Consider the following 17,135-nt stretch of genomic DNA (forward strand, 5'->3'; position numbering starts at 1 on the left):
CCCAACGGCGTCCTCCGGCTCTTCAAGAATACCTACTTATAATTGATTGCTAAAGATCACTTTCTTCCATCTTATAGAGGAATTATGTTGAAGAGAAATAACTAGCCCTCCCATCATGACTTCCAAATCGCGAGATGCACACCATACCTCAACCCCGTCGGATTTCCCTCCCTCGGGGCCTGGCTATAAGGTCTACAAGCGTCGCTTCTGGGGACTAACCCAGTTGGTGTTATTGAACATTGTGGTCAGCTGGGATGTATGTGTTCCTTAATCTCGTAATCACTAGTGCGGCGATATCGTAGCCTTTGAAGAAGATGAAGCAGCAGCATGTTGGGCTAAAATTCCATACCACAGTGGTTAACCTTCTCATCCATATCCACCACTGCCTCTGAGTATTTTGGAGTCTCCGAAAGCGCAATCAATTGGATGAGTACAGGATTTCTGTTTGCCTTCTGTGCCGCTAGCCCGTAAGTCTTCCTGTACCTTTATTCAACCATGACATGAAACTGACGATATGTTGCCAGGGTCGTCGTTTTCACTCTCAATAAAGGCGGCCCGAAATCCGCCATTATCACCACTTCCACCCTCCTGTTGGTGGGTAACTGGGTTCGCTATGCAGGTACCAAAGCCCGTGGGGGCATGTTTGGCGTCGCCATGTTCGGCCAGATCCTCATCGGTTTGGCTCAGCCGTTCTGTCTCAGCGCTCCCACCCGATACAGTGATCTATGGTTCTCGGACCAAGGGCGCACCAGTGCCACGGCCGTGGCCACCTTAGCCAATCCATTGGGAGCTGCTCTGGGCCAGCTAATCGATTCGTTCTGGGCGACCAAGCCTAGCGAGGTTCCCGATATGGTTCTGTATATATCCGTCATTGTAGGTGTAACCCCCAGAGTGAAGGCGAAGAAGAAAGACGAAAACCCCAAACCTATCCTTGAAGGTCCTCTTTTCTTCTGACAAGATCCAATGCAATACCACAGGCAACAATCGCCGCCATTCCCTCCTTTTTTCTCCCATCAAAACCACCCACACCACCCAGTGCATCCTCAGCAACAACCCGCACGCCTCTCCTCCCAGCAATCGCCCAACTTTTCAAGACGCTAGAGTTCTGGCTCATCCTCATCCCCTTCTCAGTCTACGTCGGCTTCTTCAACAGCGTCTCCTCACTCCTCAACCAGATTCTTGCCCCCTATGCCTTCACCGAAACCGAAGCCGGAATCGCAGGCGGCATCCTCATCATCGTCGGACTGATCAGCTCGGCCATCGTCTCCCCAATCACAGACCGCTGGAAGCACTACCTGATCACCATCCGCATTCTAGTCCCCATCGTAGCAGTCTGCTACATCGGCCTGATTTTCGCCCCACCCAGCCCGGCGGGCATCGCCCCAGCCTACGTCGTCTGCGCCCTTCTCGGCGCCTCCTCCTTCGCCCTCCTCCCCGTCGTGCTGGAGTATCTCGTCGAGATCACGTATCCGTTCTCCCCCGAGATCGGAAGCACAATCTGCTGGACAGGCGGTCAGCTCCTCGGGGCCGCCTTCATTCTAGCTCAGGATGCGCTCAAGGCAGGTCGTGACGCCAACCCACCGGAAAACATGAGAGATGCGCTGATATTCTCGGCTGTTATTGCTTGTGTCGCGGCCCCGTTTCCTATCTCGATCGGGCTGTTCGGGAGGGATGTTCGACGTCGGAGATTGGACGTGGATAGAGGGCTTGATCTGGAGGGCCGTGAGTATACTGATACCGGTCTTGCGGGGGATGATACCCCTGCACCTGGGACTGAGTCGAAGTTTAGTCTCAAGTTCTGGTCGAGAAACAATAGTTAGCAGAGGGGAGCTTCCTGGGTTAAGCCAGGCATTTTGTATGTTAGCAGTTATTATCGTTCGGATCTTGAGGGATATGTGTATATAACTGTCATGCATATGGTCCAGTATTTGAGGGCCCCAACGGAAGAGTACGCGTGGTATAAACCTAGTGCAACCCCGTCTCTGACAAGATCCAGTACGAACCAGCGGTAGCAGCAGCAGTCTAAGAGACAAATGCCATTCGTTCTAAACACAAGGAAAATTAAGAAGCACAGTTCACGAACAGGCAAAAACCCAGCTATCTGTACATACACAGCGAAGGATTTCATTCCCCCATCCTCCGCTTTTTAACACAAATCCCACATTGGAGAGGAGTCTATTCCCATTCTATGCGAGACACTTTAGGCCGACAAGCGGAAACAGCCAGCCGCCATGACGTTTTTTCTTCTGTGAGTTCCCTCCACAGTTCCCCCTTCGTATCTCATTCGGATGGTCCATACATGATGTGCCATCGTTAAACTCGTTGCCATTGAACCATAAGAGAAACGTGGCAGGAATTGTTTCGGAGCGAGACGCTTATTTGAGGGACTTCCAGAGCTTGGGGGCGGCGCACTCGGAAGCGCAGTGGGCAAGGTGGAAGACTAGAGCAGGGGATGTCAGTTTCGTTATAACGATTGCTTTTTTGAGGTATTCGATATGCGTAGGCACGTATTGTTGGCACAGCCACCAAAGTAAAAGTCCCAAAGTGATAAAGAAAAGAAGCCACTTACACTCCTCAACGCAGTCCTCCTTGGGGCCCTTGTAGTCGGCGTCCTCCTGCTGCTGAGTGACACGCTCGACGCACTCATCGAAGTGGTGCTTGTATGGGGCGCACTGAGCGGAGTTGGCACATTCTAATGCCGTCAACGTTAGTCACCGCGAATACGAGAGGTGAGATTAGAATGACAAAAGATGATTTTGTGTCAATGGCATATGCGGAAGCGGACAAATGGAGATCAGGCGTATATTGGCCGAATCGTGCCATTGCCGCGCAACATGGCAGTCTAACGATGCGAAAAGATGAAGACGCGGGATTTAACTTGAACAATCGACTCACCCTCCTCGAGCTGGGGCTTGATGTCCTCAGGCTCCTCCTCCTCTTCCTCCTCCTCTTCCTCCTCTTCTTCCTCCTCCTGCTCGGGCTCCTCCTCGGCAGGCTCCTCAGGAGTCTCCTCAGCGGACTCCTCAGTCTTTTCGGCGGTCTCTTCACTATTCGACTCTTCGGTCACAGCGGGCTTCTCCTCGGTCTCGGTCTCCTGGCTGCTGGGCTGCTCAACGTTCTCAGCGGGAGCCTCAGCCTGGGCCTCGGGGAGGCTGAAGGAGGAGATAATGTCGGAGAAAAAGTCGGAGATACCCATCTTGGACTATGTGGAAGTATCAATTGAGGGGATTGGAGGGCCGGGGTTCCAAACTGTGGGGGGTGCAAGCGGCAGTGACGAGCGAGGTTGATGAGGTTGATGGTTTTACGAAGCTTTGGCTCTGCCGTTCAGGAAAATCGGAACAGCCCGGCCGCCGGCGAATGTTCATTTATCGCACACGTGATTGGCCGACGCTTCGGTAGGGGATTGACCAATGCAGTAATCCTATCTTTTTAAAAAATAACAATTTGATACTGAGCCTTTCTAGTTGCTACAAATGACTAAAGTTGTTGATCCAATAATATATATCTCGAGACTCGGAATAGGTCCTCCGATCCTGTTTTTTTTTTTTTTTTTTAAAAAAAAAGAAAAAAGAAAAGAAAAGAACAGAAAAAGAGAAGAGAAACATAATGGTGTTTGAACACGCTAGGTACCAGACCGACCCTTTAGCTATAGTAAGCAACAGATGTACTGTACAAGAACGGATTGTTTATAGTCATTATGATTCATGGAAGAAGGCAAAAGAGATGAGATATGTCGAGGTAAGAAAAATGCGTCTAATTAGGTCCAGACATTAATATGCTTTCTCAGCTGGCACGACGTAACCTTTCTTCAAGCTCATCGGCGACACTCTGCTGCTGAACTTCTTCGTAGCCTGGCGGCGGTCCCATGGGACACGATTCTGCAGTAACACGGCTGTCCTGGGAGTTTGATGGAGGGTGCTGATTATCATGATTGGAGCCAGTCGAATTATGTACTGGGCCGGAGTAAGCAGGCAATTGATCCAAATGAACAGTAGACATATCAACATTCCCAACACCTCGGCTGCTTTGTCGAGTGTTTTCATGGGCCACTCGTAGGCGTTCTTTGATCTCTTCGAATTTGTTGTGATAATCGAACGCGCCTCCCTCCTTGAAAGTCACCTTCAACAGTACCGCTGGAAGCGACGAGGGTATCCCTCCACCAGGGACCGGCTGGACAAGAGACTGCCACACATTTGCACCAAAAAGGGGGGCTGATACATGAGTATCATGCAAGTGAAGCAGAGGTGCAGAGAAGGATTGGAAGTCATTGGACTTCTTGGCAGGTATATATACGACCTGAAATGAATTTACTTTGTAAGCTCAGGAAAAGATGTACAAGAAATCACTAAAAGATAATGTCAAAAGAGAAACCAAACAAGGGGAATGTACCCGATGGTTTGTAAGATAGATTCGGCCAGAATCGCTTTGGAATGATATGGCATCCTTGCCTTTGTATGAGTCGAGTGGTTTCAAAGAAAGGCAAGTGCGAGGTGGGGACGTATATATCAAATGCTCATGAGGAAGACGGACAAAGCCTTCATCCTCATGTAGCATCACCCAACTGCTCGGCAGAGTAGGTTAGAATCAATCCCATATCCTATCTTATTCCTTCTCCTCTCAAAATCGGGTAGGGATGATACAGTGATACAGTGATAATTGCCCGTAAGGACTAAAAGGTGGGGCTGAAGCCAAGTGGGAAAAGATAAAGAACAGCAGAATTGTCTAAGGTTCATGCCAGATACATGCCCGGGGTCAAGATATCTCGGAGCGAGAAGTATGCACCAACAATAATGAAGACTTAAGGAAGTTGCAGTCGTGAGGGGTCATTGACATACTTGATCGACATCTTTACCCAATCCGTTCCGTTAGCAAGTCCGGTATGTGGCCAGTAGTGCCTTAAGTATGGAATATCGTGCAAGGTACAGGAGACTGATCGCCACCGATAATGATTGATCTCGGCTGGGAACTAGTGGCCTGCAGGTTAGGCTAGTGCAGTGAAGACAATATATCTTGTCAATTGATATCGTTGAGACTCTGAAACGGGAGAGGGCGAAATATTGGTCGATGAGGCTTGTCCAATACTGATTGATAAAATGAGAAGTGACCAGGAAGACGACACTAGTGGGTATAGGTAGTCAAGCCGTATTAGACCCTAGCAACCCGTAAGGGTATATCAACTCAGGTACTTGGAGGTGGACAATGGATTGGACCCGCTTAACGTAGGTAATCGCCACGCTGCAACGTGGAGCGGCGAATGTATGTAGGAATGGATAGTGGATCGCCAGACGACTGTCGTCGGTTTGGGGTGACAGCAAATATTCTTCAACGTTAGTCCGTTGAGATAACCTACTTTAGACTTGGGGAGTAGCGATACTAGTGACGATGATAAGGATGAGAAAAAGAGTTGGGGTCACTTTTTTCTCCTCCGCGGGGCTGATGTCAGGCGGGAGAAACCCAAAAAGAAGGGAAAAAAAAAAAAAAAAAGGAACAGAGAGAGGGGAAGTAGCTCTCGGAACATAAGAGCAGCAACAATATTTTCATACTATGCCAGAACTATTTACAATGGCCACTATGGAAATATGTCATGCAATTCTAAGGCACAGCTTAGACCTCACTCTAATACGTTAATGATATATCCCATTAAACTTAATGCGCACTCTCGTCGTCAAACCTACCTACTATTTCTAGCCTGGATGTTATGTTACCGAGTCAGTACCTAAGGTCGTACATCAACTGTCCTCCACCTTTGAGCACGTCCTATGTAATTATTTACAATTGGACGGAACTGGAGATCAGAATGTTCTAGGTTGATGACTGTACAGATAGACTGGACTTCTGACTCGAGGTACCGAAGAGGCTTGCTAGGCGATGAAGTATGGTTCCAACCCGAACAAAAAACAAATAAAATAAAACAAAAAGAATTGGGATAGAATACTAGTGATTGCCTTACTAGTTTCTACTGATATACTCCGAATCTTCCTAGAACCTGGAAGTGATTTCTTGAGAACAAACCAAGCACAGACTGGGGAGATTTCTCGACCCTTACCCCACAAATTCCGTCAAGACGACTCATGTTCTGTGGTTCTGTATGGGTTCCGCTGATACTGATAACAACACACCTGCAACTGGTGCAGCTCCTATATGTGCTATTTCCCTGACTCGGGAGATATTCATGTGGTATGACCTGGTACATGTATGGATATACACAGTACAAGGACGGAGTTTACGCGGTTCTAGAACCTGCTACGCGGAAATGACATAAACTTTCCACTAGCTGTACGGTTCTGTCATACACTGGGTTGCGGTCGGACCGTTTAAATTACAATGGGGTTACCTCACTTTCCTCCCTCCCCACCCAGCATTTACTAGTACTTTCCCGTAGTACTCCAGTTCCATGTCATCCATCGAGCCAAGGCCTCTGTCACATGGCTCTGGTTGAACTCTCGACGTTTCTTCCCCCCCCAACGATGTGTGCTTCTGGACACATGTACAGAACTTGACACAATCTGCGCAATCTGTCTGGAAAGGTTCGTTACACTGTGAATTCCCCAGGTAGACATTTAGCCTCTCCATTGCTCACGATCTTTGGAAAACTAACTTTGTGCCCGCATCATAGACAGGCTGGTAGCAGTTCATGCCTCTCTTGATCGCAACCACGCGCGCTCACCATCTCGTCAAAGAATAACGCCACTGAGCTATATAACCCTACCCAGCCTTTGCTTCTAGCCGGCCAGAGTACCAGCCTTTCCTTTCAGCAGTGAAGAATATTGCCAAACCCTCTAACGGCATCATGGCAAAACAACCATATATTCCCCCGTTGATCGGATGGCTGTATGATTTGGTTCTATGGCTTTTTTCCGTTCTCGTAGACCTCTTCTTTCGGGAGGTGCATCCGCGCGGTTCCTGGAAAATACCTAGAAAAGGCCCGGTGATCTTAGTTGCAGCTCCTCATGCGAACCAGGTAGGGTTGTCCGGTCGATGTCGCTTTAGTCTCTCGTGTGCAAGCTGGCTAATTGTCTGGCACCATTAGTTTGTGGATTCGTTGATCCTGATGCGTGTAATGCGCAATGAAGCTCGCCGCCGAATTTCATGGCTCATCGCAGAAAAATCGTTCCGTCGCAAGTTCATCGGCTTGTTGGCCAGGTCTATAGGTACTGTACCTGTGGCCAGAGCAATGGATAATATGAAGCCGGGCCAGGGAACCATCTATATGCCCGACCCTATCAACCAGCCCACTTTGATTCGCGGAATAGACACCGATTTCGAAGGACCCGGCTTCGAGAAGGATGGAACAATAGCTCTCCCTACCATCAATGGTACTTCACATAATGCGGCTATCGCTGAAATCCGCGGCCCGGCAGAGTTAATCATAAAGAAGCCGTTCAAAGCTAAGGATCCACTCTATCAGCTCACCGGGAGGAAAGACATCACGGATGATGGGCAAATCATTGGAGATGCATTAGATACGGACCCCGAATTCAAAGGCTCAAAGTTCAAAGTCTCCCCCCATGTGGACCAAACAGCTGTGTATGAAGCAGTATTTGCTAGGCTGAACGCTGGAGGATGTGTTGGTATTTTCCCCGAGGGTGGTAGCCATGACCGTACAAACTTGCTTCCGTTAAAAGGTATTTCTACTTGTTCGACCCTGCGAACCTTGGCCCTTGTCTAACCTTGCTTAGCTGGTGTTGCTTTGATGGCCCTTGGTACGTTGGCAGATAATCCGGATTGCGGCTTGAAGATTGTGCCCTGTGGAATGAATTATTTCCATGCCCATAAGTTCCGCTCGCGTGCAGTTATTGAGTTCGGAAATCCCATTGAAATCCCACGGGAGATAGTCGAGCAATTCAAAAGAGGAGAAAAAAGAGAAGCGGTTGGTGCTCTTTTGGATACCATCTATCAAGGCCTGCTAGCGGTTACTGTGACGAGTCCTGACTACGAGACACTAATGGTGGGTGATTATCTGCTCAAGCTAAGATATCTGCCGCTAATGAACCCTTAGGTTATTCAAGCGGCCCGTCGCTTGTACAATACCAAGGGGAAGAAGCTCCCGCTTCCCATGGTTGTTGAACTCAACCGACGACTTGTGAAAGGATATACCCATTTTAAAGACGACCCGCGAATCGTGCATCTGCGGAAGTCTATTGCAGAGTATAACCGAGAGCTACGTCTTCTGGGAATACGCGATCACCAGGTTGGATATGCGAGGTTTTCTTTCATCAAAGTAATATTCACTTTGATATCTCGCCTAATCAAATTATCTCTTCTTACGATTGGAACACTGCCTGGCTTGCTCCTCTTCACCCCTGTCTTTATTACAACCAAGGTCATCTCCAAACAGAAATCACAAGAGGCATTAGCTGCCTCTACAGTCAAGCTACAAGGACGAGATGTTATGGCGACCTGGAAGCTCCTCGTTGCCCTGGCATTTGCCCCAGCTCTCTACGCCTTCTATACGGTGGTTTTCACCATATGGGCCTACCATAATCGGATTCAAAATACTGTCCCGGAATGGATGCCGCTGTGGCTGATTGTACCCATTGGCATGGTTCTGTTCCCTTCTATAACTTTCGCGGCCCTTCGCATTGGAGAGGTTGGCATGGATATACTGAAATCCCTGAGGCCACTCGTGTTGTCCTTGAATCCGTCCTCTGCCAACTCTCTGGTGAAACTGCGCCAGAAGCGTGCAGCTCTCGCCCAACAGGTTACAGATGCCATCAACACATTGGGACCGGAACTGTTTCCTGACTTTGATGCTGCAAGGATCGTCACCGATCCTTTCCGCGAGATCAATAGGCCGGCCGATAAGGCCGATGGTGAGCCTGCCCCGATCCCAGAGATCAGGAGAACTACCACCACGGACTTTGAACGAGGCTCTATCTCACAAGAACCTCTTCCTCGGAACGAGTCATTCCATAACCTTGCAAACATCGGCTTCTTCTCCACTCGGCCTTCAAGCCGTAGCCGCAGCCGCAGTAGTTCATTTGGAGGTCGGCCTGGTTCGTCTGGGCAACAATTGAAGCCACTTAGCCAGCTTACCTCAAGTGATGGCTTTGAGCAGGTTAGTTCAAAGATCCGAGACGCCATGCGGCAGCGCGGTGAACAGCGCCGTCGCCGGCACAGCGAAGACAGTAATAGCTGGGACATGGCTAGCTCTGGTCCAGGAACACCTTACAGCGAAGAGAGCCGAAAGGATATTTAATGGGTCTGCTCCTGTCATGTTCTTTATCTATTCAGTTTACCATCCGGTGGCAGCGGTGTTTGGCGTTTTGTTCTCGTATTGGACGTTTGAGCGCTCTTTGACAAGGGGAGAGTTAATAGCTGAATACCCAGTGTTTGAAATGTAGAAACCGTGATATATATATTGATATACAGAAATAATTAATTTGACTTGAGTTAACACTCCTCGATCCTCGGTCAACGTGGGCGGGACGTTTAATTCCGTACGGTAACTCTGGTAATTTACACGTGGGCCAAAGGAGATGGACCGATGAAATGGATTTCCGACCCACCAGCGTTCTTTGAAGGTTACGTCTCCCAAATCACAGTCCATGAAGTATCCTTTCCTTGCTTGAGCACACTCCTGCTGGCTTTAATTGATCTCCCGAATCCATTGGCTCGGGGAATTACCGCTCGGTTGTCTGTGTCCACGCACTGTTCACTTTCGCCAACCAAAATTAGAACAACTTTGCATGTGGTGAAAGAAAACAGTGTAGCCTGATGAACACAGCCCTACAACAGAGGATCTCCATCTCGCGCCGTCTCTAGTCAACCGGTGGATTCTAAGACCCCGAGAGACCTGTTGCCGCTCAATCTTACCCTTCAGACCGTTCGCTTTTAACCCCTGACAACTGTCGACTTCGTTCTTTGCAACGCCTCTCACCGCAGTTTTCCTTCATTTGCCCCATAAGCTCCCAAAGTCTTCGCTAGTTCGTCCTCATAGTTTTATCGACCAAAATGGCAACGTCAATGCACCTGTCAAAACTTCGGAAATGGTTCCTTGCATCTCCGCCCATCGAGATGGCTATATCGAAACTCCGAGAGCTGCTGATTGGAGCAATCAGGCAGGGGCCAGTTCCACAACATATCGCGTTCGTGATGGATGGAAACCGAAGGTTCGCAAGGACACACGGGATTGAGACAGTGGAGGGACACAATCTGGGGTTTGAGGCACTGGCAAGGGTAAGCACTGATCTTCTTCTATTTTTTTTTATCATCTTGTTCTTTTAATTCCTTTCCGCCGCACTTCTGGGTTCGGCGAATATCTAGCTGGTCTTCTACAACAAACGATCCTCTGCGTTCTCCAAACTTATTGCTCGCGGCTCCATCCTACGTGCATGATACAAATACTAACGGCATTCCACAACTAGATTCTTGAGGTCTGCTACAGAAGCGGAGTCAAAGTTGTCACAATCTACGCATTCAGTATCGAAAATTTCAAACGCTCCAAGTTCGAGGTGGATGCCCTAATGGAAATGGCTAGGGTGAAGTTGTCGCAAATGGCCCAGCATGGAGAGATCCTCGATCGATATGGCGCAAAGGTCCGAGTGTTGGGTCGGTTGGACTTGCTCAGGCCTGACGTTCTGAAAGCAGTGAATCGGGCGATGGAAATGACAAGTAACAACGGCGACCGGGTCCTCAACATCTGTTTCCCGTACACATCGCGCGACGAAATCACCAGTGCGATCCGTGACACCGTTGCAGACTACAGCCAACCATTAAGACCGCGCTCCTCCTCCCTACGGACTCCATTCTCCGAGAGTCATATTGCGCTTAATATCCAAGCACGGAACCAAAATACAAATCCCGAGGATACGAGTAGCGATATTGAATCTACTTCCGAATCCTCAGCCCAGGGAGAAGAAGGAGCTGCGAAACACGATCGTCCAAATAAGGTCTACGAGACCGGATCTGCTTTCTCATCATCTACGACCCTCGATCTCGCTGGCCACCAGGATAGTACGAATTTGAAGAAAGCAACTCAGGGAGCTAGCGCCGAGTCGGAAAACCCGGCTTACTTGTCACCAGAGACCATCACGCGGCAAACTTTATCAGACCATCTGCACACGAAAGACAACCCGCCCCTGGACTTGCTGATCCGCACGTCTGGAGTGGAGCGTCTTAGCGACTTTATGCTCTGGCAATGTGATGAGGACACGGATATTGTCTTTTTGGACGTCCTCTGGCCTGAATTCGATCTGTGGCACTTCCTACCAGTTCTGCTAGGGTGGCAGAGAAGGGTTTCAAAGTCGAGGAAGAATCCGGATGCGGAAGGTGATTTCGATGGCGATGCTGTCGGATCAAACGGCTTGAGCGACCAAGTCTTAAGCCCAAGTGCAAAGGTCAAGGACTTGTAAAGCACCAACTATATCTATCACCCCTGGCCTGGGGAATCCAGGCCCAGCAAGCATTGGAACATACGGAGTTTGGAGTTCACTCCTTTGGCACTGATTGTTAGACTGATATCCATGTCTCAAGTTTTTGTCATTCATTACCCACCACTGCATTTTCTTTTGGGGAAGCGCATCGATACATAATAAACATAGAGCCAATCCACATCACTCAAATGCGATAAGCACATACTTTTAGTTAATATGATAATCCACACCTCCGATACCGCCGTCCCCAGGTGGACCCACGTGACTGAGTCATCACACAACTGCCGGCGGGGAAGACCAGCGAGATCACTGACTCTCTTTCTTTTCCTTCTCAATCCTTTGACACATACTACTTCCTATCTTCTTCCCTAATCGTCACAATGCCTGGTCAGGTCGCTGGTTCCAAGGTTCTCCTCCTGGGCTCGGGTTTCGGTCAGTCTCCCGTCGCATTGGACTCCGTTCATAAATCGATCTTTCCGAACTATGAGGAGCCCCGCATTGAGCTCAATGACTAACTGATTCCTAGTTACCAAGCCCACCGTTGAGGTTCTGAGCAAGGCCGATGTTCACGTCACTGTCGGTATGTACCATTGACGCTTCCATTCACTCGGACCTCTCTCCTCTCTCTATATCTTCATCATTGCCCCACTGTCGCATCGGCGGAGGGGAGAGACCTTTACCACCATCATCTCTGGTCAAATCCCGACGGACGCCTTCAGAATTATAGGATCTCTAATATCTGGTTTCTACATTACATTATAGCCTGCCGTACCCTCGAAAGCGCCCAAAAGCTTGCTGAGGGTTTCAAGAACACCACGGCCATTGCCTTAGATGTCAACGATGCCGACGCTCTCGACAAGGCCCTCGAGCAGGTCGACCTTGCTATCTCCTTGATCCCTTACACCTTCCACGCCCTTGTTATCAAGTCCGCTATCCGCACCAAGAAGCATGTTGTTACTACTTCTTACGTCTCTCCCGCAATGCTCGAGTTGGACGAAGAGTGCAAGAAGGCCGGTATCACAGTCATGAACGAGATTGGCTTGGACCCTGTATGTCATTCTCGGACGGGTAACATTTGCGCATTAGCTTACATTCATGACTAACCTACAATTAGGGTATTGACCACTTGTACGCCGTCAAGACTATTGACGAGGTAAGCTTCAACTAACTACACTATGGTGGGCCCCCCATAGAACTACTGCTGAAACGTTAAAACAACAGGTTCATAGGGAAGGTGGTAAAATCACCTCCTTCCTCTCCTACTGTGGTGGTCTCCCCGCCCCTGAATGCTCCGACAACCCTCTGGGCTACAAGTTCTCCTGGTCTAGCCGTGGTGTCCTTCTCGCTCTCCGTAACGCCGCCAAGTTCTACAAGGACGGCCAGGAAGTCAGCGTCGCCGGTCCCGACCTTATGGCTACCGCCAAGCCCTACTACATCTACCCTGGCTTCGCCTTCGTCGCGTACCCCAACCGTGACTCGACTCCCTACAGCGAGCGCTACAACATCCCCGAAGCCAAGACCATCGTCCGTGGTACTCTCCGCTATCAGGGCTTCCCTGAGATGATCAAGGTGCTGGTCGACATCGGCTTCCTGAGCGATGAGCCCGCCGACTTCCTCAACTCCCCCATCTCCTGGAAGGACGCCACCAAACAGATCTTGGGTGCCACAACCGCCGCCGAGAAGGACCTCGAGTGGGCCATCGCCTCCAAGACCTCCTTCGCGAACAACGAGGAGCGCAACCGCCTCATCGCGGGTCTCCGCTGGATCGGCATCTTCTCTGACGAGCAGGTCATCCCCCGCGGTAACCCTCTCGATACCCTCTGTGCCACACTCGAGAAGAAGATGCAGTACGGCCCCGAGGAGCGTGACATGGTTATGCTGCAGCACAAGTTCGAAATCGAGCACAAGGATGGCTCCAAGGAGACACGCACCAGCACCATGTGCGAGTATGGTGTGATCGGTGGTTACTCTGCCATGGCTAAGACTGTCGGTGTCCCATGTGGTGTTGCTGTCCAGTTGGTGCTTGATGGCACTATCAACAAGAAGGTACGTTTTTTGTTTATTACCCAGCTCCGAGACCATGTTATGTGACGGCTCGACTAACAATTTTTTCTTAGGGTGTCATTGCTCCCATGACCTGGGACATCTGTGCTCCCCTCATTAAGACTCTTAAGGAGGAGTACGGCATTGAGATGATTGAAAAGACTTTGTAAACTCGCTCGTAGGGCGTACACGATTGAACTGTTTAACGATCTAAAATGTTTATAAATGGTTAGAGAAATACTCAAAAGGGTTAAGGAAAATTCGATTTATCGTGAGTAAGTGTAGTTATCCAATGCCATACAGACAGATATAGTGTATCCAACCGTAGGTTTTCGTTATTGATTCGTTTTACATTGATCTAATCATGAAATTCTATCGTGGAATCGTCGGACCATACCCTCGAATGCAAGAGGGGAAGCTGTATCACAAAAGGCACGGATGTGATGTACAGAGTGTCTGCTTTCCAAGAACGCTATTCAGTCGACCCAAAAGATAATTACGCCAGCCCCGAAGGGCGCGTTGATCGCAGACAGCATCAGGTCATCTGTATACCCCAAGCGGAGTTCAAATCGTCAAGCTTCTAAATACGGGCGCACTAGATCAGAGAATAGTGCCAAACCTATAGCGAAAAGAAGTACGAAGAGCGAGATCAGCAGCTGCCTCCAGAATTGAAAACGAGATCTGGGAGCCAAGGTAAGGAAGATTTGGCTACGGGACAATGCAAGGCGGGGGAACATACCCGAAAGTCTGCTTGATACTGCGAACATAGTACATTTCCCAGTTCTGCTTGGTGACATCCTCCTGGCCAACGGGAACTCCAGTCCACGACACACGCATTTGGGTAACGCCGTCGACATCGTTCTGGTCAAAGTTGATCTCGAGGGAGCTGAAGTGGCCCTCGGGCCACTGGGCCAAACGCCACTTCTGCACGATTTGAGTCGGTTTCTCCAGCTTAGTATATTCTCCGGTGACGTTGCCATCGAAGATGGCGAACTTTCCGCCAACCTGGGCACCCTCGAACTGACGAGGCGCTCCGCGGGTGAAAGCGGCAATGCGCTGAGGGTCTGTAAAGGTATTATACAATTCCTCAGCGGTGGTACGGAACTCATCCGAGGCAATCACGGTAGTAGTGTTGACAGCAACCTTGCCGCTGGTAGAAGTGGTGATCGTTTTGGGGGCAGGTGTGTCCTTCTTAGTTTGAGGGTGATAGGTTGGGGCGGTAAAACCCTTGGACGGGTTCTCACCGGGGGCATGCTGAATATCCTTGCCATGCTCAGTGATCAGGGCAGGCGCAAGTTTGACCAACTCCTGTCTGAGTTGGGGCAGAAGCTTCGACCGCACGAGGTCCTTCACCGGCTGCTTGGAAGAGGATTCAGAGTAGATGTCAATCTCAAACTACAGCAGACAGGAAGCGTCAGCACTACCATCCCCAGTTGGCCGTCTGAGAGGGAGAAAGGGAACATACAACATACTCGTCTTCCTCTGTGTCGTGGGCAACCTCGGGGATGGTGATAGTACCGCTAACAGACTCCTCGTCCTTGGTCTTACCTGTGCAGGAAATTTAGTTGTGCCCCGGACAAGGGAAGCACACAATACGTTCACGAACCTTCATACTCTAGCTGTACTTTGACATCGAACAAGGTGATGACCTTGCCTTTTCTCTGGCTGACGTCTACGTCGCCATCCATAGACAGGAGGTTGGAGATCTTGGCGGTGACACCATTTTCCTCGACGGAGAGCGCGCAGAGCTTCTCCTTCAGGTAATCCTTGGCCCATCCGGAGGCATCCTTATTCACCCAGTGCCAGTTGTTGGGGTTGTGCAGAACCATGATGTTGGTATATTAAATAAATTTATTATGAACTGCTAGTGGGTCTTGATGTAAAGATAAAAAAGGAAAAATCTTCTCTATTGCAGGGTTGACAAAAGACACCCAAGCCCGAATGGATGGATGGGAGGTCTTTCCTTTAAGACTGTTCCAATGCTAGGTTCTGTAAAATCCAAGTCAGTCCATCTAGTCTGAAGAACCAATTGAGGTATACAAGACGACGTGTATAAGACATTTCTCAGTGATCATGGGTAGCGTTCCCAGACCGGAGCTAATCAACACAAAAGACAAATCGAAATCCATCTTTTCTCTGACTGGTGCCAGCTATATAATCTCATCATCGAGGGGGCAGACCCTATCCAACCGTGGGGTAGTTGGATGTGGTTGTGTGGGTGGGAAAAGAAAAAACTCTGCATTGGTGGGGAGGTAATAAAGGAGGGAATGGGATACTCACAGTTTTACGATGAGACGTCTCGAATCTAAGACGCTGCAAAAAGTAGATCAACCAGATCCAATGCGGTAGAGAAGGGAATAATAGGAAGGGAGGTACCGCGGTGGAGTTGGGGAACCGGAGTTTACTTAAATAATACAGTTGTATCCCCCTCAACCGAAGTTGAAGGCGAAAGAGAAAAAAAGGATTCGGAAGGAAAGCTCTAGAAGGTAGTCGGGGTCACGTGTGGCGCTAGTCTAGAGTGGGAGGCAGGATGCATATAGGTAGATTAGTCAGCCAACCCTAAGTAGTTATGTACAGACATTAAGTAGTGATCAACACAGTAGCGAACGAATAATTTGGGTATCTTCAACTGAACAACATAAAGCAAAACAAATCAAAGAGTGGAGCAGAAGTCCATCAGGGCAATATAGTCATCACACATAACTCGTCCAACGTTCATCACTCCTGCAATTGTTCCAGCTCCTCCCATCCATTTTCATCTATAAGCTGTTCTTTCACACGCTCTCGTAAGCCTTGTATAGCACTTCCCAAAGCCTCGGCCCATTGCCCTTCCACTGTAGCGACCTTATCCTTTAGATCATGCGTCAAAGACCGCTCCTCATCCGCACGGGACTCTTGCATTTCCCGCCGGACGTGGTCTTCGTCTTCTCCCAATCGGACCCGTTCCGCTACCATAAGCTTGCAATTCGCTCTCATGACGGCAGATTTAACCTCGTGTAACAGGCAAAACAGGTTGGTCTGCGATTCGATATACTGGTAGCTAGACTTCTCCGCATGAGAAACTAGAGTGTAGAGATATTGCAACGGATGATTCTGGTAACTGGGATTTTCCTCATACTCATTGGTGGGAATCTGGACCTGAAACCCGGCAAGGCTCACTGGAACCTGCTGGACCAGAGTGAGGAGAGATGGTGCGATATCCCAAAAGGCGGACAGCTGTATCTCGACCCCTCGAACTACGTTCTCTTCAATCACAGTCAAAAAGGATTCGAGCCGAGCCAGTGCGCTTGCCTCGTGGTTAACGCGGCGGTTCAAGGCATCTTTGGCAAAGAAGCTGCTCGTTTCCTGCACTTTCTCCTCGTTCGCGTTCTGCTCATAAGGGAGTATGACCACAGCCTTGTACTTTTCATCTCGGTCACTCACGAGGTCGTAAATTTCGCGATGTAATTGCTCTCGAGCTTCGAATAGCCATTTGAGCTGCGTGAGTTTCTCTAACAGTTCAGGCTTCTCATCCCCTTCCTCCTGGGTCTGGTCGGGGCTCTCATTCTGAGCGTCATCAAACAACTTGCTCTGTAACTCATCAATGGAAGCAGTGGCCTTGTTGATTCGTTCTGTGAGAATTGCATGCATCGGCTTTAGCACTGATTCTTGGTAGCCATCCAGCTCTTGTTTTGCCAACTCTCTCGCAAGCTCATTCTCTTCCATAATCAGCGCGGC

At 49.4% G+C, this 17,135-nt stretch overlaps 6 protein-coding genes across 6 annotated transcripts; 4 read left to right on the plus strand and 2 right to left on the minus strand.

The window, feature by feature from the left end:
• Positions 1–115: 115 nt before the first annotated feature.
• AO090003001081 (putative cell surface receptor/MFS transporter (FLVCR)) lies at positions 116–1,820 on the plus strand (the record flags this gene model as incomplete). Its single annotated transcript, XM_001820129.3, has 4 exons — positions 116–256; positions 355–467; positions 525–873; positions 978–1,820. 4 exons carry the CDS (start codon positions 116–118, stop codon positions 1,818–1,820), a joined length of 1,446 nt encoding a protein of 481 aa, XP_001820181.1.
• Positions 1,821–2,375: 555 nt separating this feature from the next.
• Positions 2,376–3,196, minus strand: AO090003001082 (cytochrome b-c1 complex subunit 6 family protein; the record flags this gene model as incomplete). Its single annotated transcript, XM_023235162.1, has 2 exons — positions 2,376–2,692; positions 2,896–3,196. 2 exons carry the CDS (start codon positions 3,194–3,196, stop codon positions 2,376–2,378), a joined length of 618 nt encoding a protein of 205 aa, XP_023090207.1.
• Positions 3,197–5,266: 2,070 nt separating this feature from the next.
• AO090003001084 (putative glycerol-3-phosphate acyltransferase Sct1) lies at positions 5,267–9,199 on the plus strand (the record flags this gene model as incomplete). Its single annotated transcript, XM_023235163.1, has 5 exons — positions 5,267–5,327; positions 6,714–6,961; positions 7,031–7,625; positions 7,680–7,948; positions 8,000–9,199. The coding sequence occupies 5 exons, from the start codon at positions 5,267–5,269 to the stop codon at positions 9,197–9,199; spliced, it is 2,373 nt and encodes a 790-aa protein (XP_023090208.1).
• A 755-nt stretch (positions 9,200–9,954) lies between these two features.
• Positions 9,955–11,354, plus strand: AO090003001085 (undecaprenyl diphosphate synthase family protein; the record flags this gene model as incomplete). The annotated part of the gene is made up of 2 exons (XM_001820132.3): positions 9,955–10,179; positions 10,368–11,354. 2 exons carry the CDS (start codon positions 9,955–9,957, stop codon positions 11,352–11,354), a joined length of 1,212 nt encoding a protein of 403 aa, XP_001820184.1.
• A 401-nt stretch (positions 11,355–11,755) lies between these two features.
• On the plus strand, positions 11,756–13,588 carry lys9 (saccharopine dehydrogenase (NADP+, L-glutamate-forming); the record flags this gene model as incomplete). The annotated part of the gene is made up of 6 exons (XM_001820133.3): positions 11,756–11,807; positions 11,902–11,955; positions 12,138–12,424; positions 12,490–12,528; positions 12,597–13,421; positions 13,493–13,588. The coding sequence occupies 6 exons, from the start codon at positions 11,756–11,758 to the stop codon at positions 13,586–13,588; spliced, it is 1,353 nt and encodes a 450-aa protein (XP_001820185.1).
• A 430-nt stretch (positions 13,589–14,018) lies between these two features.
• On the minus strand, positions 14,019–15,247 carry AO090003001087 (AHA1 family protein; the record flags this gene model as incomplete). The annotated part of the gene is made up of 4 exons (XM_001820134.3): positions 14,019–14,037; positions 14,158–14,813; positions 14,884–14,966; positions 15,025–15,247. 4 exons carry the CDS (start codon positions 15,245–15,247, stop codon positions 14,019–14,021), a joined length of 981 nt encoding a protein of 326 aa, XP_001820186.1.
• Between the last annotated feature and the right edge of the window lie 1,888 nt (positions 15,248–17,135).

Source organism: Aspergillus oryzae, chromosome 2 (assembly GCF_000184455.2).
Source record: "Aspergillus oryzae RIB40 DNA, chromosome 2".
NCBI classification, from domain to species: domain Eukaryota; kingdom Fungi; phylum Ascomycota; class Eurotiomycetes; order Eurotiales; family Aspergillaceae; genus Aspergillus; species Aspergillus oryzae.